Source organism: Mytilus californianus, unplaced genomic scaffold (genome assembly GCF_021869535.1).
Source record: "Mytilus californianus isolate M0D057914Y unplaced genomic scaffold, xbMytCali1.0.p SCAF_6, whole genome shotgun sequence".
Classification (NCBI taxonomy): domain Eukaryota; kingdom Metazoa; phylum Mollusca; class Bivalvia; order Mytilida; family Mytilidae; genus Mytilus; species Mytilus californianus.
In genome coordinates, this window is record NW_026262712.1 from 113,154,557 (window position 1) to 113,179,511 (window position 24,955).

Below are 24,955 nucleotides of genomic sequence, written 5' to 3' on the forward strand. Positions count from 1 at the left end.
AGTTTACACATATATATGTGACAGTCTAAGTTCAAGTAATCAGAGGTAATGGTATATCGTATAACTAAATATAACTTGAATGTTAAGTTAATAGGTTTTAACTTTGTTGTGGCAGGCTGGGCGACTTTTTGCACCATTAATGCTTGTAAGTTAGCACTATATTTTATGGGATGTCAAATTCGAATGGTATTTGTCGATTATACATGTCTATTTTTTTTTAAACTTTAAATGTAATAATTAGGATACCAATGGAGAAATCAAAAATTGAAGGAAAGACAACACACGTCAACCAAAACTGAGAAAATGTCTAAGATGAAAAAAAAGAAAAGAAAGGCGACAAATCCAAAAGACCGAGTAACACTGGCACGAATTACTTCGGTGAGATTTTACAACTCCAGTTTGATCACGCCATGTTTTACTGTTCAGGCCGGAATCTCGTCACTGATCGTCTTATGTCATCTCTAAGTGCTGTTGACTTCTCTCTAGTTTCGAGCCTGCATCAAATCATACTACACTTAAAAGCGGGATAACTTGAACAAAACCTTTGTAAGAATGTGCGACTGGACATTTTAACAGCCTTTCTATTCATATACAACTTGCAATTTTCGACCAAAAAATACCTTTATTTTTACCTGATTTCTATAATAGACTCATAATTTGATAATGTTGTACCGATAAAACAATTTAACATTAAATTTTTAAAAAATCCCAGTAACGCTGATTATCTGTTCATAATTAAGATATGGATGTGGATTAACTATTTATATAGAAATATACATTACTGAGGTAAATGCTCCTACCAAATACAGCCTACTTTTTTCAATGTTAATACCTGATTATATTCAGGTATCATCCTATCTCTACCTCAGGATTGAGAACAAGAATGCTTATTCATCAGCTATCATTGGCCCGGTAAAAAAGCATGTATGCATTGGTAAACGTGAAACAGTATGTACATTTTTAAGTTAGTGATAGAAAAAAATACAAAAAAATACTATATTAAGTTAATATCAGGATGATTTTAAATTAGCAAATGATTGTTTTTCTATAAAATTGTTTGAATATTACATTTTATTCATCTATACCATTAACCATAAAAAGGTGGTTCTTTTATCATTGACGTTGTTGTATAAATGTCTTCTTTTGCGACTCTATTGGTTACAATCTACTTTAATGTTATAAATAATTTTGATGTGTATCTATAACGTTAAAAATAATCTCAACTAATGTTGGAAAATTTTGTATATTTATAGAAAATACAACGCATATTTTATGCAAATTGCTTCCTTCTTCCGGATTTTTTCAATCCAGGAAGGTATTTACAGACGTATTTGTAACTGAAAAAAAACCAACCAAACGAAGTGAATAGACCGTCCCAGGTTTCGACTTGCACACAATATTAAGGGAGAGCACAGGTAGGGTTCAGGTTTTTAATATCTAACTCAAATGTGGACATGCTGCATATTATTTTACACCTTATGATGTGATTTACTTTCGCGATACTGTTTTGGTACTGCTGCAGTATGACATATAAGTCTTTTAATTAACAATACATTGTCTGACGTATGAATTTTTTACTGGGGCAAATGTTATAGCCATACCGCGTCTTCGATCGACAATCCTCTTATAGGGACTGATTGGGTCTTCGACAACCTTCTTATAGGGACTCAGTGGGTCTTCCACAATACTCTTATAAGGACTCAGTGGGTCTTCGACAACCTTCTTATAGGGACTCAGTGGGTCTTCGACAATCCTCTTATAGGGACTCTGTGGGTCTTCGACAACCTTATAGGGACTCAGTGGGTCTTCGACAACCTTCTTATAGGGACTCAGTGGGTCTTTGACAACTTTCTTATAGGGACTCAGTGGGTCTTCGACAACCTTCTTATAGGGACTGATTGGGTCTTCGACAACCTTCTTTTAGGGACTCAGTGGGTCTTTAACACCCTTCTTATAGGGACTCGGTGGGTCTTCGACAATCCTCTTATAGGGACTCAGTGGGTCTTCGACAACCTTATAGGGACTCGGTGGGTTTTCAGCAACCTTCTTATAGGGACTAAGTGGGTCTTCGACAATCCTCTTATAAGGACTCAGTGGGTCTTCGACAACCTTCTTATAGGGACTCAGTGGGTCTTTGACAACTTTCTTATAGGGACTCAGTGGGTCTTCAACAACCTTCTTATAGGGACTCGGTGGGTCTTCGACTACCTTCTTATAGGGACTCGGTAGGCTTTCAACACCCTTCTTATAGGGACTCCGTGGGTCTTCGACAATCCTCTTATAGGGACTCAGTGGGTCTTCGACATCCTTATAGGGACTCAGTGGGTCTTCGACAACCTTCTTATAGGGACTCAGTGGGTCTTTGACAACTTTCTTATAGGGACTCAGTGGGTCTTCGACAACCTTATAGGGACTCGGTGGGTTTTCAACAACCTTCTTATAGGGACTCTGTGGGTCTTCGACATCCTTATAGGGACTCAGTGGGTCTTCGACAACCTTCTTATAGGGACTCAGTGGGTCTTTGACAACTTTCTTATAGGGACTCAGTGGGTCTTCGACAACCTTATAGGGACTCGGTGGGTTTTCAGCAACCTTCTTATTGGGACTCGGTGGGTCTTCGACTACCTTCTTATAGGGACTCGGTAGGCCTTCGACAATTTTCCTATAGGGACTCGGTGGGTCTTCGACAATCCTCTTATAGGGACTCAGTGGGTCTTCGACAATCCTCTTATAGGGACTCGGTGGGTCTTGGACAACCTTATAGGGACTCGGTGGGTTTTCAGCAACCTTTCTTATTGGGACTCGGTGGGTCTTCGACTACCTTCTTATAGGGACTAGGTAGGCCTTCGACAATTTTCCTATAGGGACTCGGTGGGTCTTCGACAATCCTCTTATAGGGACTCAGTGGGTCTTCGACAACCTTATAGGGACTCGGTGGGTTTTCAGCAACCTTCTTATAGGGACTAAGTGGGTCTTCGACAATCCTCTTATAAGGACTCAATGGGTCTTCGACAACCTTCTTATAGGGACTCAGTGGGTCTTTGACAACTTTCTTATAGGGACTCAGTGGGTCTTCAACAACCTTCTTATAGGGACTCGGTGGGTCTTCGACTACCTTCTTATAGGGACTCGGTAGGCTTTCAACACCCTTCTTATAGGGACTCCGTGGGTCTTCGACAATCCTCTTATAGGGACTCAGTGGGTCTTCGACAACCTTATAGGGACTCAGTGGGTCTTCGACAACCTTATAGGGACTCGATGGGTTTTCAGCAACCTTCTTATTGGGACTCGGTGGGTCTTCAACAACCTTCTTATAGGGACTCGGTAGGCCTTCGACAATTTTCCTATAGGGACTCGGTGGGTCTTCGACAATCCTCTTATAGGGACTCAGTGGGTCTTCGACAACCTTCTTATAGGGACTCGGTGGGTCTTCGACAACCTTATAGGGACTCGGTGGGTTTTCGACAATCCTCTTATAGGGACTGGTTGGGTTTTCGACAACCTTCTTATAGGAACTCGGTGGGTCTTCGACAATCCTCTTATAGGGACTCAGTGGGTCTTCGACAACCTTATAGGGACTCGGTGGGTTTTCAGCAACCTTCTTATAGGGACTAAGTGGGTCTTCGACAATCCTCTTATAAGGACTCAGTGGGTCTTCGACAACCTTCTTATAGGGACTAAGTGGGTCTTCGACAATCCTCTTATAGGGACTCTGTGGGTCTTCGACATCCTTATAGGGACTCAGTGGGTCTTCGACAACCTTCTTATAGGGACTCAGTGGGTCTTCAACAACCTTCTTATAGGGACTCTGTGGGTCTTCGACAACCTTCTTATAGGGACTCGGTAGGCTTTCAACACCCTTCTTATAGGGACTCCGTGGGTCTTCGACAATCCTCTTATAGGGACTCAGTGGGTCTTCGACAATCCTCTTATAGGGACTCAGTGGGTCTTCGACAACCTTATAGGGACTCGGTGGGTTTTCAGCAACCTTCTTATTGGGACTCGGTGGGTCTTCGACTACCTTCTTATAGGGACTCGGTAGGCCTTCGACAATTTTCCTATAGGGACTCGGTGGGTCTTCGACAATCCTCTTATAGGGACTCAGTGGGTCTTCGACAACCTTCTTATAGGGACTCGGTGGGTCTTCGACAACCTTATAGGGACTCGGTGGGTCTTCGACAATCCTCTTATAGGGACTGGTTGGGTCATCGACAACCTTCTTATAGGGACTCAGCGGGTTTTCGACAACCTTCTTATAGGGACTCGGTGGGTCTTCGACAATCCTCTTATAGGGACTGGTTGGGTCTTCGACAACCTTCTTATAGGCACTCAGCGGATATTCGACAACCTTCTTATAGGGACTGGATGGGTCTTCGATAACCCTATTATAGGAGGATCGGGGCTCTTAACTCATGAGGCTGGTGCAACATTGGTAACACCCTCCCTGCACAGAACCCATCGCCCGCTCGTGACTATATTCGAACTCCACCTCATGAATACAAATCGAGTTTCTACTCTTTGTCATATAACTATATACTAGTATTAAAATAAATTCACGACTCGTGATAAAACAATTTTAATTACTTTTCAGCAACCTAATTCAGCTTTTTATATAATTATATATTTCTAATAATCACAAAACAAACGCACAGTCGTCATCAAAACAAATAAGTGTATGGGTGTACTCAATAAAACGTCTCGATATGTTAGTTCATCATAGACAGAAACAGTACCATCTCTCATCCTATAAAATGTTAAAATCGTATGGGAGCGATTGTTTCATGAAGAAAAAAGCTCAATGAACATTTCACAGATTGCATTAATGATTCAACTACATCGTTAGAGTATGCATAGTACAATAATATGATATGCCCGATGTCCAGGTCCAAAGACGATACATTGAACTGCTGTTGTTCAGTAGATAAGTTAGTGCAATGTATTGATAAACGTCTAGTTACCAACATTTCAAGCATTTTGAAGACGAGAACAAATAAACAACAAATAAAACAAGACGTTTCTGCAAATTGTGTCGACCGGGATGAGGGGAGGGAACTCTGCAGCTGTAAAAGAATTAAGGTGTGTTGAATATGGGCAAAACATTTGCCTTGAAAAAGGCCAACAAATGACCCCTTATCAACTGTTATAAGGTTGGTTTTTTGTCTCGCCTTGACAAAGTTGAATAGACGAGATCTAAGGCGTGCTGTTTCCTACGGCGGCGTCGACAATTAAAGTTTGTGATTATGTCAGTTTAAGGGTGAACCAAAAATGTTAAATCAATGATATTTAGTATGGAGTAGCATTGGCACATCTCATTTCCATGAACTTTTTAGCCACGCCCCGTCAGTCATGGTATATTGACTTTGCAACTTTTGCTTAGTTTAAATGTTAAAGTTTGTGATTAGGTCAGTTTTAGAGGACCACTAATAGCAAAACAATGAATGATATTTGGTTTGTAGTTGTATTAGCATTAGCACATCTGATATTCATTGAGATGATTTTATTTGTCCATAGTTTACATGTTAAAGTCTGCGATTAGGCCATTTTGAAAGGAATCACTATCGGTAAGTCAATGATATTTGGTTTGCAGTTGTATGAGCGGTTGGTTTATCTAAATTCCCTAGTGAATGTTTGGCCTCGGACGTTTTGAATTTTCTTTGGAGTTCGGTATTTTTTGTACTTAACTTTTTGCATAGTTTACATGTTACAGTATTGTAATTTTAATATCAACATTGCATTTATCTGTCAAAATTACATACAGGCGATACGGTTCTGTGTCAACAGTTTATTTTACGTATAGACAAAGCATCGAAAAATAACGTCCCCATTTCGATGATGATGGAAGTGTTTAACGACCTTGACTGGCTTAACAGCCCTCGCACAGTCGGCTCGGTGCCCGAAGGCGTTTGGTGAGCATTTAAATGTTTTTGTTGTTGTCAAGCTGGAACAGGACGGCCATTTTGGTTTTGCTGGATTGATTTGGTTTTTTACTATTGTTGTTTGGTTGCAGTCTACTTCCTTCACAACGGCTGCTTTCAGGGCCAGGTTGGTCAGCTTGGCAGCCCGCTATCCACGATGATGTAGTACTGGTCGATGGGTCTCGGACATAGTAATAACGATGACAGGAAGCTTTATCAGCCTTTCGACCGAACGTGGCTGCGTATTTATCTAACAGTTAACCAGAGGCGACCTATGTATGGGTTTTAGTGCTTAACAGTAAAAATACTTCTAATAATATTGGTGTACCCTTGGAATGGGTAAATGTCAGACGATGACAATACTCTATTAATATTGGTATACCCTTGGTATGGGTAAATGCCATACGATGACACTACTCTATTAATATTGGTGTACCCTTGGTATGGGTAAATGTCATACGGTGACAATACTCTATTAATATTGGTGTACCCTTGGTATGGGTAAATGTCAGACGTTGACAATACTCTTTTAATATTGGTGTACCCTTGTTATGGGTAAATGTCAGACGGTGACAATACTCTATTAATAGTGGTGTACCCTTGGTATGGGTAAATGTCAGACGGTGACAATACTCTATTAATATTGGTGTATACCCTTGGTATGGGTAAATGTCAGACGGTGACAATACTCTCTTAATATTGGTCTACCCTTGGTATGAGTGCAATACAAGTTCTAATCTAATATAACCAAATAATGATTAAACATTTTAGAAAACCACAATCTTACATGAATAGGTCCTGTAATTATGTAACCAAATTAAAAACTTGGAATGGATTTCAAGATATAAGAGATTACAGTTATATGAATAAAAGTATGGATATCTCTTAGAATAAAAAAAAGTAAGAAATACGAGATAAAAATTCTATTAGTAAGTTTGTCTCTAAATTTTGACTTCCAAACTGAACATTTTTGTTCATATTTTTTTCAAGTCACTATCATTCTTGTTGAAAGAAAATCTGCTTTTCCCCCTCAGCCTTTTCCATCTGATAAAAAGGGGTTGTAAACTGATTTCATTTGACACGACAACATTCTTTTCTCTCATTGGAAGAGTATTGAGACATTTGGAACAACTCAATAAAGGTTTGCCTATTGTACTACAAATTAGGCAGTGGCTATTCTTCCGGCTAGCCGGAAAAAATAGCAAAAAATGTCTAATCTTCCGGCCATCCGGAAGAATAGCTTTTCTGTGCTATTATGCTATAATTCCGGCCATACATAAAAATGAATGATGAATATGTTTTGGGTTAAGTGGTTATTGTAGCATCCAATGGAGAATGTAGTGGCAAAAAATTTCCGAACATGCAAACACTGAGAATTGGAACTATTCATTGTTTGCACGTTCTCCGAGCGGACGTAAACTCAAGATAAAACGTTCTGGAAAATAGTAATAACGCAAACATTTTTATTATGGGAATAAATTTCTCAAGTACCAACTTAGATTTATTTTTCTACTGGATGTTCGATCCATGGAACACGCCGATTCCCCGTAAATATAAACAGCTTGTCAAATGAAATAAAAAGAAGAATATCAACATCTACTGATATGCAGCAAATACACTTTTGAATTAAAGTCACTAGTAGTCTTGGCAAATAATTGTGCAAATGAAAATGCATATGAATTTACAACAAAGATACAGCTTATTCAGATTTGTTTTATTTTAAAGGAAAAGGGGGGGGGGAGGCAAAAATGCCTCTCCTATTTTGTTGTTCTACCTATTAATTTACTGCAAGGCTAAAAGTCGGGCCACTGATATATAGCTTTAATGGACATCTATGATTCCTGAGGAAGATCCTGAATTTATCGTTTCCTTGAAGTTTGGTTCAAATCAGGTCGTCAAATGATTTTGCACGATTTTTTAATCAAAATGTTCGGTGATTTTTAACACACATGAAATAAGAGAAAAGGGTAGGCACATGTTACCTGCCCCTAAAGTAAGATTTTGTTAGCGATAGATTTAAAAAAAAATAAAACAGAATAAAAAGGGGGGTTTACCCCAAACCCTGGTATACTATTCCCATTCCAGGCCTATCAGTGCATGTTCATAGATCTCCGTTGTAGTAGAACTTAGAAATAACGCATCAAAGCATATTTGATTTAGTTGTTTTCCCCTGAATTGTTGCTATACGTTTTGCCTCCATCAGTTGATACAGGTAAAGGTAATGGGGTAAATCAGCAATTTCAGTTTGATTTCAAGCTTTATTCTTCTCAGTTTACGTGCATACGCTATTGTTCCGGAGTCTCCCCTATAGAAATGTGTTTATAAAGCAATCACATTCTCTCTAATTTTCTTTAGGATATCTTTAAATATAAATCACGATCTCCAATTCTCAAAACGTCCATTGCATACGCGCGTTTGCAATCCGACACCTCATCCGGGACACTTTCCGCGCCACATGACACTTCTGTTGATATTGAACATTTGCGCATCCGCAAACTGATGGCCGGAAAAATAGAGATTTTTAACTATTCGTCCGGCTAGCCGGAACAATAGACACTCCGTACAAATTATCACTCAAGTGAAAAGTCTGCACACACTAAAGGTCCTTCTCAGTGAAAAGTTTGCAACATTTAGGGTCCTTCTAAGTGAAAAGTTTGCACACACTTAGGGTCCTTTTAAGTGAAAAGTCTGCACACACTTAGGGTCCTTCTAAGTGAAAAGTCTGCACACACTTAGGGTCTTTCTTATATTTGTAAAGATGTTACATTAAATTTGTATAATTTGGGATTATGTATACCGGTAATCACTGAAATGCTTAGGGAATATGTATACCGGTAATCACTGAAATACTTAGGGATTATGTATACCGGTAATCACTGAATTACTTAGGGATTATGTATACCTATACCGGTAATCACTGAAATACTTAGGGATTATGTATACCGGTAATCACTGAAATACTTATGGATTATGTATACCGGTAATCACTGAAATACTGAGGGATTATGTATACCGGTAATCACTGAAATACTGAGGGATTATGTATACCGGTAATCACTGAAATACTGTGGGATTATGTATACCGGTAATCACTGAAATACTGAGGGATTATGTATACCGGTAATCACTGAAATATTTAGGGATTATGTATACCGGTAATCACGGAAATGCTTAGGGATTATGTATAACGGTAATCACTGAAATACTTAGGGATTATGTATACAGGTAATCACTGAAATGTTTAGGGAATATGTATAATCACTAAACGTTTCAGGAATAACATATATCAAGAATATTTTGTATTATAAATACACAAGAACCGGAATAAAGATCGAGGCTGTTTTGTTTATAATGAAAATTATAAATAAAAGATAAACTTTGTTTGATAAACATCATATCAAAACATATTTACAAACATAATATATTAGTTTAAACAATATTTTCAAAAGTGCACAAATTACAATTATACAATAAAAATACAGGGATTCGGAAACAAGAAGAATCCGTCTCCCTTAACAAAATGACAACATTGGGAACATAGAAACCCGCTATGATATAATTTACCATTTACATTACATGTTTATTCTGTGGTTTGCCCGTTACTCAGAAGTCAGTTTGATCGAAAAATGTGATCAACTCATTTATAAATGTGGTCTCACATGTAGCTGTGAAAATATGTAAATGTTTCAAATATCAAAATTTGTAAATATATCAATATAAAATACTAATATGGCAAGTGCAATACTTCAAAACAAATCATTGAATGACATTTACTATTGCACATTTGCCTTTCTTTTCTTCATGCACATCTATTCCATTCACGTGGGTTTCTTGCCACAGCATCAAAATTTATAAGAAATCATGTCTTGTCTTTCACCTATAAAATCTGATTTCACCGAACGATTGTCGAACAGAAATGAGGTTTTCAGAAGAAACATTTGCAAAGTGCAACGATGTGAATCAGCCGAACTGATTCTTTTTGTACTATCTTATTAAAATTCCATATTAAGTATGTCATGTGATATCATTTCAATCGTTAAATGAAATATGGTCATTAGATTTTTGGTGTCTCTCTTTAATCGATTAATATGTGTATCCGGTATCAAATCATCACACCCAATGTCGGCCTGCTTCAAGATTTGGTCGATCTGTCAAGCATGCGTGTCTACATTTAATTAGTTGCATTAGTTAACACAGAAAACATAAAACAGATGTAGCATATGTTTTACCGTAAATTATATGCATTGTGCATTTACATTCAGACCAGCAATATGAAATAGAATAGAGAATGCATGGAAACGAGAAAGGGTATGAATCAACGGAGTATATGTCAACGAGACGGCAACCTCAAAATGAAATTCGTGCCAGCATACGACCTTCAACAATAGATGTCCGTGCCGTTTATCAAGCTGTGAAATCTCCAAGGTTTGTAGACAAGGTTAATTAAAAGGTCAAATTGAAACGCACTGGAATTTCAATATCAAATTTTCTAAATTAACACACTTAAAAAGGTAAGATTTTTTTAGCAACCTTATAAGTATCTCTATAAAATTCAAATATGGCACATTGGTTTTGATAAAATGTTGAACAGTCCAATTGGTTATAATGGTTTATAACGTTTTCATCAAAAAAGGCTTAATTTGTATTTTTTTAAACTTTAATTCTCATAGTTTATTGATACTCAAAATTTACACTTCTCATTATTTTTTTCATATTTGGCAGACAAAGTCACACGGGATATTCTGATCCTTAATCATAATTATCCAAGATAGATACAAAGACATTACATTATTGGTCAAGGTTGCGCCAACTTTGAATTCATTCATTTATTTGTAAATTTGCATCTATAATATATAATTTATCACTATGACTACTTACAGAAGGGAAGACTGTTGAAGCCATGATCCCATTGAAGAGATCTGATCTGAAAAAGAAATTGGAAACAATCTAAAACATAATGTAATTAAGGACATAAAAAGACCATTCATAAAACAAGGATCTACACGTATCATTAACATATTTAGGGAACACATTTGAGTGTTCTATGACAAAAACAAATCACATTATACCGTGTTTCTGGAATAAACTTTCCCATGGGTCAGGGACCATCGACACCAATATCAAAACTATTATATGAAGATACTACAGACATTGCGCACGTTATTGGCGCCTGTCTGAAAAAAAAAATGACTGATAGCGGGTTGTTCCAATTCTTTGTCAAGATCTTTTTCTACACAATAAATATCTATGTTCTACATATCATTCGAAAGCATATTAACCAAAGAAATCAATAAAATATAGGTAAGTTTGTGCTCTGCATATCATTTATAGAAAACACTTAGTTCATTCGATTGCCTTTAACGACATTTTAAGGGTATCCCCCTGTAACACATTGTTATGGTGGACGAGGTTAGTATGTTAAATATAATAATAAAATTTCCTTCGATATTATAAGATATAAGATATCATGTAAGTGATTCTCTATGATCATACCAGAAAAAATCACACATTTCCCAAAGAAGCTATCTGAAGTCATTACTATCTAATTGCGGTCTTACTTTCAAAACATTGTTAGTTTTCTTGTGTTCAATAAAATGTCCCGACTGACAAAAGGATGCATTTACAAATTCAAAGACTGTTGAATGAAATTCCACCTTATTTCAAATTTTTAACACTTTTTAACTGACTTTAAGAGACAATGCATTAAATTCCTATAAAATTAAAAGAGATTTATTTTAGCCTTAGCTGCATGTAGAAAATACGAAACGATTTAATATGTCTAATGAAATGTCCCCGTTACTATATTTTGACGTCCACGTCGTGATAACGCTAAAAGCACATGACTTTTCTTGCATATTTTTGAGAAAATTCATTGCATGAAATTGTCTGATATATATTAGGTTAAGTTCTTGCTTGATTAGCAGTTAAGTAAATCTGATTGTATAAATAATTTTAGATAACGACATATTTAACTGTGATACTTGATAAAGGCAGAGCCATAACAATGAGAGAAGCTCTATGATCTAAGTTTCCTGCACTTTTAGAAAAGGAACATATAGTGAAAAATGAGACTGCGATCCAAAGTGAGCTCATATTACTTATTTGTTCTTGAACCAAATTATAAACGATTCAAAATCAATCGTTACGCCATCAATTCCAAGGCTTCATGTTATAGTACAAATACTTAAATGGCTTTTACTGTTGTCATCTGCATAACATCACGTATATTAACTTTCCACCAGAGACCAAAACTATTTTTAAAATACACGGTCTAAAACTGTTCAGTAATATCATTTGTTTTAAGAAACAACGTTTGCTTGCATAGTGCTACACTTGAAATCGAACGAATGTCAAAATATCACTGCCGATCAAACAGTCCAATATTATTCCCTGGAGCATACGGAAACTGAGACACTAAACAGAAAGGACAGCCTAATCTATTTAAAGCATACAATGTTCATTTGTTGGTAAAACAACAACCACACTTACATGTAAAGTCCCTTCAGTAAATCAATGGAAACAGGAACCGAATGTTAGCTAACAACCTCGAGACAATATCAGATATAAGATCACTTACAGGAAGAAAAAACAATCCACAAAGTATGGGAACCAATAAAAACAATCCACATAGTATGGGAACCAATAAAAACAATCCACAAAGTATGGGAACCAACAAAAACAATCCACAAAGTATGTGGGCCAACAAAAACAATCCACATAGTATGGGAACCAATAAAAACAATCCACAAAGTATGGGAACCAATAAAAACAATCCACATAGTATGGGAACCAATAAAAACAATCCACAAAGTATGGGAACCAATACAAACAATCCACATAGTATGGGAACCAATAAAAATAATCCACAAAGTATGGGAACCAATAAAAACAATCCACAAAGTATGGAAACCAATAAAAACAATCCACAAAGTATGGGAACCAATAAAAACAATCCACATAGTATGGGAACCAATAAAAACAATCCACAAAGTATGGGAACCAATAAAAACAATCCACAAAGTATGGGAACCAATAAAAACAGATATTATTCAATTTATTATGTAAAATGCTAAAAAAAAAGCAAAACAATTATTACTAAAAAAAAAAATACCCATACAGTACCAAAAGCTGAATATTATGAAATCGTTTAGCTTGTTAACATAGATTAAAACTTGTTTGTACTATTAAAGTTGATACCAAGTTCCGTGTTATTTTCACCGGTATCTTTACTTTAGTCATTGTAAAACCTACATTTCCACGTATTGAACAGCGGTATACTACTATTGCATTTATTTGTCCCCCTTTTAAAAAATGTTTACTCTTATAGGAAATAATTTTACATACCATCTTATCCATTAATCAAATGTTTTATCATTTTATACGTAACATTTTATCATAGGTAAACAAAGATTTATGAGTCTTTAGTTAAATATGATCAATATAGGGGTTCACTGTGCCGACGGTTGTAAATCCATAGTGTAAATAAAAACGAAATCTTCATAACCTAACTAAAAAATCTACGTGTATCTATCTACCTGTATTGTTTAACTCTATAGTTATGTCTTTCCCTTCAACATATGATTTTAAACACGTAAATTTATTTTTTTTCTGGCTGTTGTGCATATTTTGTACCGTTTACTATTTTTTGTTTTGCCATCGTCCTGTTTTGTTTGTCTCCACGATGTTACTTGATTCCACGAGTTTCATAGATGATAGAACTTAACTGTTAATTATATCAATTGTTGGCTATATTTCCGAAGTTGCTCTTCATAAAAAAGATTTCACTCGATAATTTTCAAATTTGACACTGTTACCATGCACACATCAATTTTATCTCAAATACCAGTCACCCTTTTACAAACAATGGTAAACAAACAATGACATTTGCAATTTCATACATTCAATAAACGACAGAAAAGAAAACATAAATTATATTTTCTCGGGTGCTTTTTTAATGTGGTCTCAGAGACATTATCAAATTAAAGGAACCTGATGTTCAGTGGTTGTCGTTTGTTGATGTGGTTCATAAGTGTTACTCGTTTCTCGTTTTTTTTATAGATTAGACCGTTGGTTTTCCTGTTTGAATGGTTTTACACTAGTCATTTTTGGGGCCCTTTATAGCTTGCTGTTCGGTGTAAGCCAAGGCTCCGTGTTGAAGGCCGTACTTTGACCTATAATGGTTTCATTTTTTCAAATTGTGACTTGGATGGAGAGCTGTCTCATTGGCACTCATACCACATCTTCTTATATCTACTCATTATGTTTTATTCCATTCGACAACATACTTTTATTTTTTATACTGTAACAACGTTAACAGTAAATTGTTTAATAAAACACATAAATTATTCAACCACCGTTTTCCTTTTTTTTTCTTCACAGATGCAGGGATTATGAATGAAAGTATAAACCTACTTGAAATAAATAAGTAACAGGGACATTTCACACAAAGTGATTGTCGTAATATTTTTATATATTAATAAAAGCAACCAAAATTAGGAATTGTCCTTCCCGTCTTTTTACTTGCTCTTAGATTAATCATAAAAGATGTAATGATACGGTTGTTGTGAATTTATTGTGTCTGGTTTTTTACGGATTTTAATTCATTCGCTTATGTCAATAAACAAGGCTAACTCTTTCTCTTTTTTTCAGAATTTTTATTTACTCTGGGCACTGCACAAGATCGTCGTGCCACCAATTTACGTTTCCTCTTGGTGTTGTAAACAATTTCCTACAAAGTACGACTACCGATGTTAGCGTGTGGGACGGTATAATATCTATATCAGCAGGTTAAGTATTTTGAGATTGTTATCAGTGACACCAAACATTCTGTGATATCATATTATCTATTTGTTGTATAGTTTACATCTGTGTTTCTATGATATGTTTTATACCAGATATCATTGCATTAGTGTTTTTTCAGGAACGTTGGTACGATCCTCTTTGAATAATTTATTCTACTGATTGAGATTAAAAATCAACGAGGGGGAGGAGAATGAAGCTAAAGCGTTCAAAGTATTTGTTTCGAAGTTCGTAAGGTTCGTAGATACAAATTTCTTGTTTTAGGTCATAAAAAATGTTACTTTGTGAAGAATCTCACTGATGTCAAAAATCAAATACGCCGAGGACATCATCATCAAAATGCTGAACTTTGTGATCGACAACACAGTTATTAAGTTTGATGGATTTATATCTTAACAGACAGCTGGTATTCCAATGGGTACTAATTGTGCATCCCTACTGTCTGACATGTGTTTGAAAACATATGAAGAAGAACTCACACATATTCCTTTTTAAAAAGAAGAAAAAAACATCTAGCAAGGTTCTTTAATTTCACTTCCGTTGATGATGTCCTGTCGCTCCTCGATATTGACACAGATGGACGACTTCAGACGATCTATGACAACGTGATAATTTCATCTTTCCAATCGTCAACTTCCCATTTCTCAGCAGTAACATACCCTCTGCTCCATCGTATGGTGTTTACATGTCTCAATTGATACGTTACATTCGTGCATGTTGTATGTACTATACACTATACGGTCTTCATTAGCAGGGGTGTGTTCCTGACACAAAAACTGCTCCAACAGAGTTACAAATGGACGAGGAACAGTATTCATAAAGGTGGTTGAAAAATTGATTTAAACCACTTTTATAAATGCAGTGTAATTTTAAACTTAGTCTAAATCATTTTTAAACTTAGCTTGAATTTAAACCACCTCTAGATCTATGAGTACTGGCCCGAACGTCTCAACTCACTAGCGACATGTTTTCGTAGTCATAACAGAATTGTTGACTTATCTGTAATTTTACTAATTATATTCTATTCCAGATTGTGACATTTTGACTGAGTGTGGAATCGTCTGACGGGTGATGTATGCATAGCAGGTGGACGCACACAGGTTCGCTCCTGTTAGAACTATTCACAACTGTTCTGTGCTCTGGCCCATAAAGAGTTCGACATATATGTATATACACTTGTTTACTGTGCTCTGGCCCATAAAGAGATAGACATATATGTATATACACTTGTTTACTGATGAAGACAATAAATAAAACTATGTTAACTAATTTATGATACCCATTATCTAATAAATGCCGACTTTATTCCTTATACAAAAAAAAAATATTTAAAGGGAGACAATTCTTGCTAGCAAAATACAAATCTTAGGTGACGTGTCGTGAAGTTTAATCTCTGAACATATCAAATAAGTCTTTGTTTTTCAGTATCTTCAAAATTAGCAAACCCTTCTCATAATCATATGTTTTTCTTCTGTAAATTTTTATATATTGTTTATTATTCTTAACTAAAACTGCATGAATAGTTTCCTCTGGACATTAAACAATTGATTATTCACCATTTGCTTCCGTTTACTGACTTAAATAGGTCTCGTTTTTTGTTCTTTTTAAATTGTTTCACATTCTGTTTTCTGGAGCCTTTTAAAACATACCATACAATATATATTGGATTTGCTCATGGTTGAAGGCCACGCGGTGACCTCTATAGTTGTTTATATTCTTGTCTTTTGGTCTCTGGTGGATAGTCATCTTCACATCTCCTCAATTTTAAATTGTTGTGCGACATATAATAAAACGAGATCATGCTACAAAATCAGAGAATAAAAGGATTCTGTTTTAAAATAGTCAATAACTGCAATGTGAAGAGTAAGGTTACACGTTAATTAACGTTACATGATCAATTAAATATGTTGTTAATCTGTTGAAAGCATGTCCGATCACATTATTCGATGATCTATAAATGTAATTCAATATTACAAAAAATAGATGACTTATATAATAACACTATTCAATTTTCCGTAAACCACCGTCTCTGAATTTAAATGGGTTATTTCATTTTTGTCACTATACAATCAGACCGTTGAAGGGATATTCGTCGCTAAGGAAGCTATGTATCAATCACAGCACTTAGGTGTACGATTTTGAAAATAAGGGAATTATAGATATATAAAGATATAAAAAAGACGTGGTATGATTGCCAAGGAAACAAATATCCACCAGAGTTCAAATGACGTGGATATAAGCAACTACAAGTCACGATACGGCCTCCAACAATGAGCAAAATACATATTTTCTGCTATAAACAATACAAGAAAAAATGAAAATATGGCAAATATTCTTGTCCATTCACATCGGCTTATTCATTTTACATTTTGTGTGTGTGTATTTTTATTCGATGTTCTATAAATGTAATTCAATATTACAAAAAATAGATGACTTATATAATGACACTATTCAATTTTCCGTAAACCACCGTCTCTGAATTTAAATGGGTTATTTCATTTTTGTCTCTATACAATCAGACCGTTGAAGGGATATTCGTCGCTAAGGAAGCTATGTATATAGATATATAAAGATATAAAAAAGACGTGGTATGATTGCCAAGGAATCAAATATCCACCAGAGTTCAAATGACATGGTATAAGCAACTACAAGTCACGATACGGCCTTCAACAATGAGCAAAAAGTATATCTTCTGTTATAAACAATATTAGAAAAAATGAAAATATGGCAAATATTCTATTCGCCTAATCAGTTAAACGCGGAGACGTAAAATCATTTTTCAATCACACACACACACACACATATATATATATATATAAGAGATGGTTTTTGTTTCAATTTGCAATCTGTAAAAAAAATTCTGTTTCCACTGTTTGACATTTTTGTTGTTCGCTTAACGTCCAGTGGTAACTTTGTCATATTTATTTTTGGACAACAACAATAAACAACAATGTCAATAGATATAGGTTCTTACAATTGGATTCACCGGAATGCAGGACAAGACTTTCAGACTGCGGCTGGCAAAATAGGGTATTTCGGACAAGGGCAGGAGATATGGTGTCTTGCAACAGACTACATAAGGACCCCTTAATGAGATCTAGAACAAGACGGGAGTTTGCAACTCTTATAACGCTGGACATCCGTTTGAAGTTCTTATTCCGACATTACGGGGCTGTGTATATATACAACCAAAACAGCCAAAACGGACGTCCTTCTTTAGCCTTGGGTTTACTGCCGGCTTGAAAAAGTCCAAAGGCCTATGTTAAAAAAAACCAGCCATACCATAGGGTCGGCCTTATAGAGTTTTTGCGTTACAGCTACATTTAAGTTCTATAAATAACTACATACATGTATATTGCTAATCGTAAAATGTTATCGCTATTTTATACATGTAACCAACATAAGTGGTTGACCTTGTCCATTTCCTTATAGAGTGTATACAAATTAAATAACATTGTAAGGGTGGTTTTAGTTTAGAGATAAGTAGTGAATATTTATAAAAAATAAGATGATGTGTTACATGTATAATTGCCAATGAGACCAGAGACCATATGGCATAGAAGCCAGAGACCAAATGACATAGAAGTTAACAACTATTAAGGTAATTTTTGCTTAGCAATTTTTAAATGATTTTTGTCTGAAAATTCGTTATAACTTTACATCTCCTTTTGTCAATTGGAGTAGGTACAAAACTATAGTGTTACAAATTGCTTACTTAGAAGACTAATCATCAAGTTAATTCGGTCAAGCGGAAAGAGATACAATGTACCTTTTTTGTACTTACCTAAAGTTTCCTCTGTCAAACATACTTTAAACTTTAAATAAATATCCTTTTCAAACGCATCTCCGTACTTTTAAAAGCTTATCAACTAGTTACTTTTTTCCGCAGTTGAAATTATAAAATAAAAAGTTGAATAAATAAAATGTGTGTAGTCATACCACCACTGAGTTCCCCTGTATTCCTGAGGAAATGCATCCTCCAAACTTGACACAAACTTATCCGGTATATTTTGGATACTAATAATAATGTAATAAATTTTATTAACCATTCAAAATTATGAATATAAAAACACGGAAGTTAGATCTATTCTGTTAGTTTAAATCAAACGTGACTTTATATTTTGCATTCCCGGAATTTTAAGTGTAGATTATTGTCTTGAAATATTTATATTCAATGTTTTCAACGGTTTATTAAAGTCTCATCTCTCAACAAGTACAATCGATATTTATACATTGCAAAACAATATTAAATAAAATGAGAGCCATTCTATACAGAATTATAAGAGACTATTAAAATGCATAGATATAATACATTAAACAATATGGAATAAAATACTATTTACAATATATACAATTTCTACGTCTTCTTAAAATCAAATAACAGGTTTTGGCACACACACGTATCATATTTACATCTGAGAATAAAAACACTAACTTTTGGTTATCATCTAAAGTATCAAAATTTTCATTAGAAGTTTCAGCAACATAATATAAAAGGTTTCTAAAATCGTCATATAGAGGACATCTTAATAAAACATGTACTGACATGATCAACCGACCGACGCATGAACTGACATGATCAACCGACCGACGCATGTTCTGACATGATCAACCGACCAAACACATGTACTGATATGATCAACCGACCGACGAATGTATCATGTTGATACCCTGATACAAACTGTTAAAATATTAACTTGTCTCAGACTTTAGTTTTCTATGTAGTTTGTAGACTGGTGTTTGCCTTTCTATGTAGTTTGTAAACTGGTGTTTGCCTGTCTATGAAGTTTGTAGACTGGTGTTTGCCTTTCTATGTAGTTTGTAGACTGGTGCTTGACTTTCTATGTAATTTGAAGACTGGTGTTTGCCTTTCTATGTAGTTTGTAGACTGGTGTTTGCCTTTCTATGTAGTTTGTAGACTGGTGCTTGCCTTTCTGTGTAGTTTGTAGACTGGTGCTTGCCTGTCTATGTAGTTTGTAGACTGGTGCTTGCCTTTCTATGTAATTTGTAGACTGGTGTTTGCCTTTCTTTGTAGTTTGTAGACTGGTGTTTGCCTTTCTATGTAGTTTGTAGACTGGTGCTCGCCTTTCTATGTAGTTTGTAGACTGGTGCTTGCCTTTCTATGTAGTTTGTAGACTGATGGTTGCCTTTGTATGTAGTTTGTAGAGTGGTTTTTGCCTTTCTATGTAGTTTGTAGACTGATGGTTGCCTTTGTATGTAGTTTGTAGAGTGGTTTTTGCCTTTCTATGTAGTTTGTAGAGTGGTTTTTGCCTTTCTATGTAGTTTGTAGACTGATGGTTGCCTTTGTATGTAGTTTGTAGAGTGGTTTTTGCCTTTCTATGTAGTTTGTAGACTGGTTTTTGCCTTTCTATGTAGTTTGTAGACTGGTGTTTGCCTTTTCATGTAGTTTGTCGACTGGTGTTTGCCTTTTTATGTAGTTTGTAGACTTGTGTTTGTCTTTCTATGTAGTTTGTAGACTGGTGCTTGCCTTTCCATGTAGTTTGTAGACTGGTGTTTACCTTTCTATGTAGTTTGTAGACTGATGGTTGCCTTTGTATGTAGTTTGTAGAGTGGTTTTTGCCTTTGTATGTAGTTTGTAGAGTGGTTTTTGCCTTTCTATGTAGTTTGTAGACTGATGGTTGCCTTTGTATGTAGTTTGTAGAGTGGTTTTTGCCTTTCTATGTAGTTTGTAGAGTGGTTTTTGCCTTTCTATGTAGTTTGTAGACTGATGGTTGCCTTTGTATGTAGTTTGTAGAGTGGTTTTTGCCTTTCTATGTAGTTTGTAGACTGATGGTTGCCTTTGAATGTAGTTTGTAGAGTGGTTTTTGCCTTTCTATGTAGTTTGTAGAGTGGTTTTTGCCTTTCTATGTAGTTTGTAGACTGATGGTTGCCTTTGTATGTAGTTTGTAGAGTGGTTTTTGCCTTTCTATGTAGTTTGTAGACTGATGGTTGCCTTTGTATGTAGTTTGTAGAGTGGTTTTTGCCTTTCTATGTAGTTTGTAGACTGTTGGTTGCCTTTGTATGTAGTTTGTAGAGTGGTTTTTGCCTTTCTATGTAATTTGTAGACTGATGGTTGCATTTGTATGTAGTTTGTAGAGTGGTTTTTGCCTTTCTATGTAGTTTGTAGACTGTTGGTTGCCTTTGTATGTAGTTTGTAGAGTGGTTTTTGCCTTTCTATGTAGTTTGTAGACTGATGGTTGCATTTGCATGTAGTTTGTAGACTGGTTTTTGCCTTTCTATGTAGTTTGTAGACTGATGGTTGCCTTTGTATGTAGTTTGTAGACTGGTTTTTGCCTTTCTATGTAGTTTGTAGACTGATGGTTGCCTTTGTATGTAGTTTGTAGAGTGGTTTTTGCCTTTCTATGTAGTTTGTAGACTGATGGTTGCCTTTGTATGTAGTTTGTAGAGTGGTTTTTGCCTTTCTATGTAGTTTGTAGACTGATGGTTGCCTTTGTATGTAGTTTGTAGAGTGGTTGTTGCCTTTCTATGTAGTTTGTAGACTGATGGTTGCCTTTGTATGTAGTTTGTAGAGTGGTTTTTGCCTTTCTATGTAGTTTGTAGACTGATGGTTGCCTTTGTATGTAGTTTGTAGAGTGGTTTTTGCCTTTCTATGTAGTTTGTAGACTGATGGTTGCCTTTGTATGTAGTTTGTAGACTGGTTTTTGCCTTTCTATGTAGTTTGTAGAGTGGTTTTTGCCTTTCTATGTAGTTTGTTTGCCTTTCTATGTAGTTTTTCGTTTTTTGTCATCATGATGGTTTTGTCGATTTATTTTCGACTTCTGAATTTTGATTGTCCCTTTGCTAACTTTCGCTTCTCTTTGAGTACATAAAAAATCCCCAAAAAGAAAAAAAAAAAAAAACAGCAAATAAACAAAACTAAAAAGAAAAAAAGCAAAGACAAAAAACATTTAAAAATCATCATCAAATTACAAAACAAAAAAGAAAGCTTCCAACTGCCTCCCACTTAAAATTCATCACTACCGACACATGTGTTATATTAAGTACAGAACCAAATTACTTAGGAGTATTGTCAGGTGCCAAAGGAAATACACAAAAAAACTACGTCTTGTTTCCAGGAATCGAAGTTGCTGTTTAAGGAATTTCTGAAGTTGGATGTGAATGCGAGACTGAGCATGAATCGTTTGTGAAACTGTTTAAGTCAAGAGCATTTGGTTGACATTCCATTATCAGATAATTAACAGTATGACATAATTTACACTGTGTCATCAAACCATTTAAACCATACATTTTATCGGAAAAAAGCATAATTGGTGACTGTATTGAAAAATTGGTTTGTATTTAAATTCAACAAAGTAGTAGTATTAAACGCATAGAAGTAGGAATTCACCATATTTATTCATAGAACTTTGATCGGCTTTGATATGAATAATTTCACCTCGACAGATTTATTCAATTATTGCTGAATGAATTTAATGTTATTCATCATGTACAAACATTAGGATGCATAATACTGTTAGTTGGTTTTTCCTTGCGGGTTAGGAGTTTAGAGTCAATCCTGTTGGCAGGGTTTGAATGTTCGCGGGTTTCTTTTTGGGATTTTTCTTTCTTATAAATCAAATTTATTTAAGCGATTTTAATTCAAACGCGAAATTATAAAAAAAATAAACCCCTTGTGGAAATTTTCAACCTTACATACAAAAACATAAGACTTAGGTTTCGAACCAAACAGCCTAACAGAACAACCAAATCCTTCGTAAGTTATCTCCACTTGACGAATTTACAACCGTAGTTTCGGTAGAAAATCCAGAATTATAAACTGAAGATAAACAAAATTGTAGATTTGTATCAACATCATATAGGTATATTATCATAAAATAAGGATACGTGGTATGTTTAAGAAATAATTCATGGAAGCCATAGATTTGTTGGAAATTTACACATGGCCTCGGCCGTGATATTCGAATTTTATCCTGAGCGTTAGCTATAGTAAGCTATAAAAGATCCCGGGAGACAATTCAAAAGAAAAATCCAACGGCCAGTTTCATGCTAAAACTATAAACGAAAAACAATTATGGCAGACAACAATCAACGAATTACTGGATTACAGGCTCCTGGTTTTGGACAGGCACACAAAGAATCAAGCGAGGATAAAACTTTTTGCGATCGCTAAATTCTCCCCTAACCTGGGGTATTGGCATAACAAAACACAATGAGGCCTAACTGCAAAATCAATTGAAAAAGCCACATCTTCTTATTTCTATATTGACTCAGTAGATTGGTATTTTGCGCAAAAAAATATCTAATAGTACTCGCAGTTACTGGAAGCTATAGTTCGTAGCCAATTACAACTTATAAACAAACTATGTCCTCCCAGGCAAAAGTATCAATCAGTACAAACCCAACGAGTTTAGTGTAAAGACGTCTAATACAGTCTGGGAAAAGCACGACTTTGTAGATAATGGCAGGGATTCGGACCATTACCGAATAGAAATACATGATTAGTTATATACATTAAATTATTAAAAATAAAATCAATATTAGTAACGATAAAGACAGTTGATGACCTTAAATAATAATTTAATTAAAGATCAATAAGTGTTCAACAGAAGGATTATACAATTATTCAATGGGTCACTTCGTGTTTAGTTAATGTATGGTAATACAGATAACATAAACATGACTGAAACACTTTTCTTCAGAATGATTATAAGGAAGGTAACATGGCGGATTTTAAGGTTGCCATTATGACTTGACTGATCATTATAGTATATCGATTTCAGTTTTATCTATTTGCCAAAGACATGTCTATCTGATATTGATACCGTTTTTGATATATTCTAACAACTGGACTGGGTGATCACATGTCGGACTATGCGATGTGTATAATTTGTCTAAGCACCGAATCTCGCTCCGTAGGAGATTCTGCATGTTCTGGTTGGTTCCAATCCCGTATTCGGTCTGTTGTATAACAGAAAAACTAAGGATATGGGGTATCCATCCATGACAAAAAATCAGAACATGCACTGGACTGGACTATTGATATCAACTTTAACTCAATATATTACCCTTTAGATTTAACTTAACCAACATATACTTCTTTTATTTTGTTTTGTTTTGTTTTTTTTGACGTAACCATATGTAGCAACACTAACAATTTAACTTGAGACTAGCTCAAGGAATGTTTCACAAGTTAAAGGTAACATGATCGGATTACATTTCTTAAGAAACCCAGTCAGCATTTCAAGGAAAATTTAAGTGCATTAGTTGTATCATTATACAAGAATTGCATGTTTTCTAAAAATATTAATTCACGTCTCCTGAAAATGAAAGTAGTTCAAAGCTCGTGAGACGTATATTTCAGGATGCATTATCTATACTTTTTGAAAATTCTTCAATGAAATTTGGTCGTGCTTTACTTTTTGTTTTGAATTAATTTGTTGCTGAATGTTGTTTTTTTTCTTTCGTGAAATTGGAGGGGGGACATGAAAGTAAACAAATGTTTTAATTACAAACATAATCTATCAAACCCTTATTCTTTTACTGAAAATAACTGCATCACCCACCGTAACTTAAAACCGAAAGTAGGATTGTACCATCTGCACGATTTTTAAGATTCAATTGTGATATGGTACATTTTGTCACCATGTCATAATTATATATACATGATATATTTGTTTTCTAATAAGAAGCTATAATACGCTGAGATATTAACAAAAATGTGCAAATGTGCACCTACCTGTAAAACATGATGACATCAGCAAAACACTATTTCAATGAAGATTTTCCTCCAAAATTTGCAATCCTTTCAGTAATGTTTTCATATTTTTTTGCACAAACACTATAGCTCATGAATTTCTCCAGGAAAAAGAATAAAAAAACACTCCTTAATTTATGTCTGCATAATATGTTTAACTTTTTAAAAACACTAGAACTTATTTATTATATAACAATAGTTTAATTTTATCTTTCAAGGTTTTTAAATTGTATTTACCCGGAAGTGTAAGACGATATGAATTATGATATGTGTACAGGTATATGTTTTACTTTAACCAATATATATTTTTCAATATCTGGAAATCTCAACATTTTCTTAAGTCGGTTAGATTGGTGCACCCCCCCCCCCCCCCCAAAAAAAAAGAAAAAAAGAAACCAAACCACTTCCCCACTACGAACCACTTTTCATATTCTTATCAATCATTTGAATTTAGACTTAGAAGTCTTTTATAAAGATTTTGTGAATATTAAGACAAATTCTATTAAGTTGCAATTTTATATTAAAA

At 35.0% G+C, this 24,955-nt stretch overlaps 1 protein-coding gene and 1 long non-coding RNA gene across 4 annotated transcripts in view; one reads left to right on the plus strand and one right to left on the minus strand.

Moving 5' to 3' along the window:
* The window catches only part of LOC127704506 (ETS-related transcription factor Elf-3-like), a 48,452-nt gene extending 23,814 nt beyond the window's left edge, over nucleotides 1-24,638 (minus strand). Inside the window, exons 1-2 of one of the 2 annotated variants that reach the window (XM_052208600.1) lie at nucleotides 24,412-24,638; nucleotides 10,794-10,839 (exon numbers count right to left, since the gene is read on the minus strand). In XM_052208600.1, coding sequence (XP_052064560.1) covers nucleotides 10,794-10,839; nucleotides 24,412-24,422 — 57 coding nt within the window. In that variant the 5' untranslated portion in view covers nucleotides 24,423-24,638. Of the gene's footprint in view, nucleotides 1-10,793; nucleotides 10,840-18,498; nucleotides 18,749-24,411 lie in introns of those variants that run through there. The other variant, XM_052208598.1, reaches the window with a different exon arrangement.
* Nucleotides 1,260-14,810, plus strand: LOC127704514 (uncharacterized). Of its 2 annotated transcripts, XR_007983309.1 has the most exons (3): nucleotides 1,260-1,415; nucleotides 11,872-11,998; nucleotides 14,565-14,810. It is a non-coding gene; the product is annotated as an uncharacterized LOC127704514 (long non-coding RNA). The 2 variants fall into 2 exon arrangements; XR_007983308.1 differs by lacking the exon at nucleotides 1,260-1,415 and having other exon boundaries at nucleotides 10,846-11,998.
* Nucleotides 24,639-24,955: the final 317 nt, after the last annotated feature.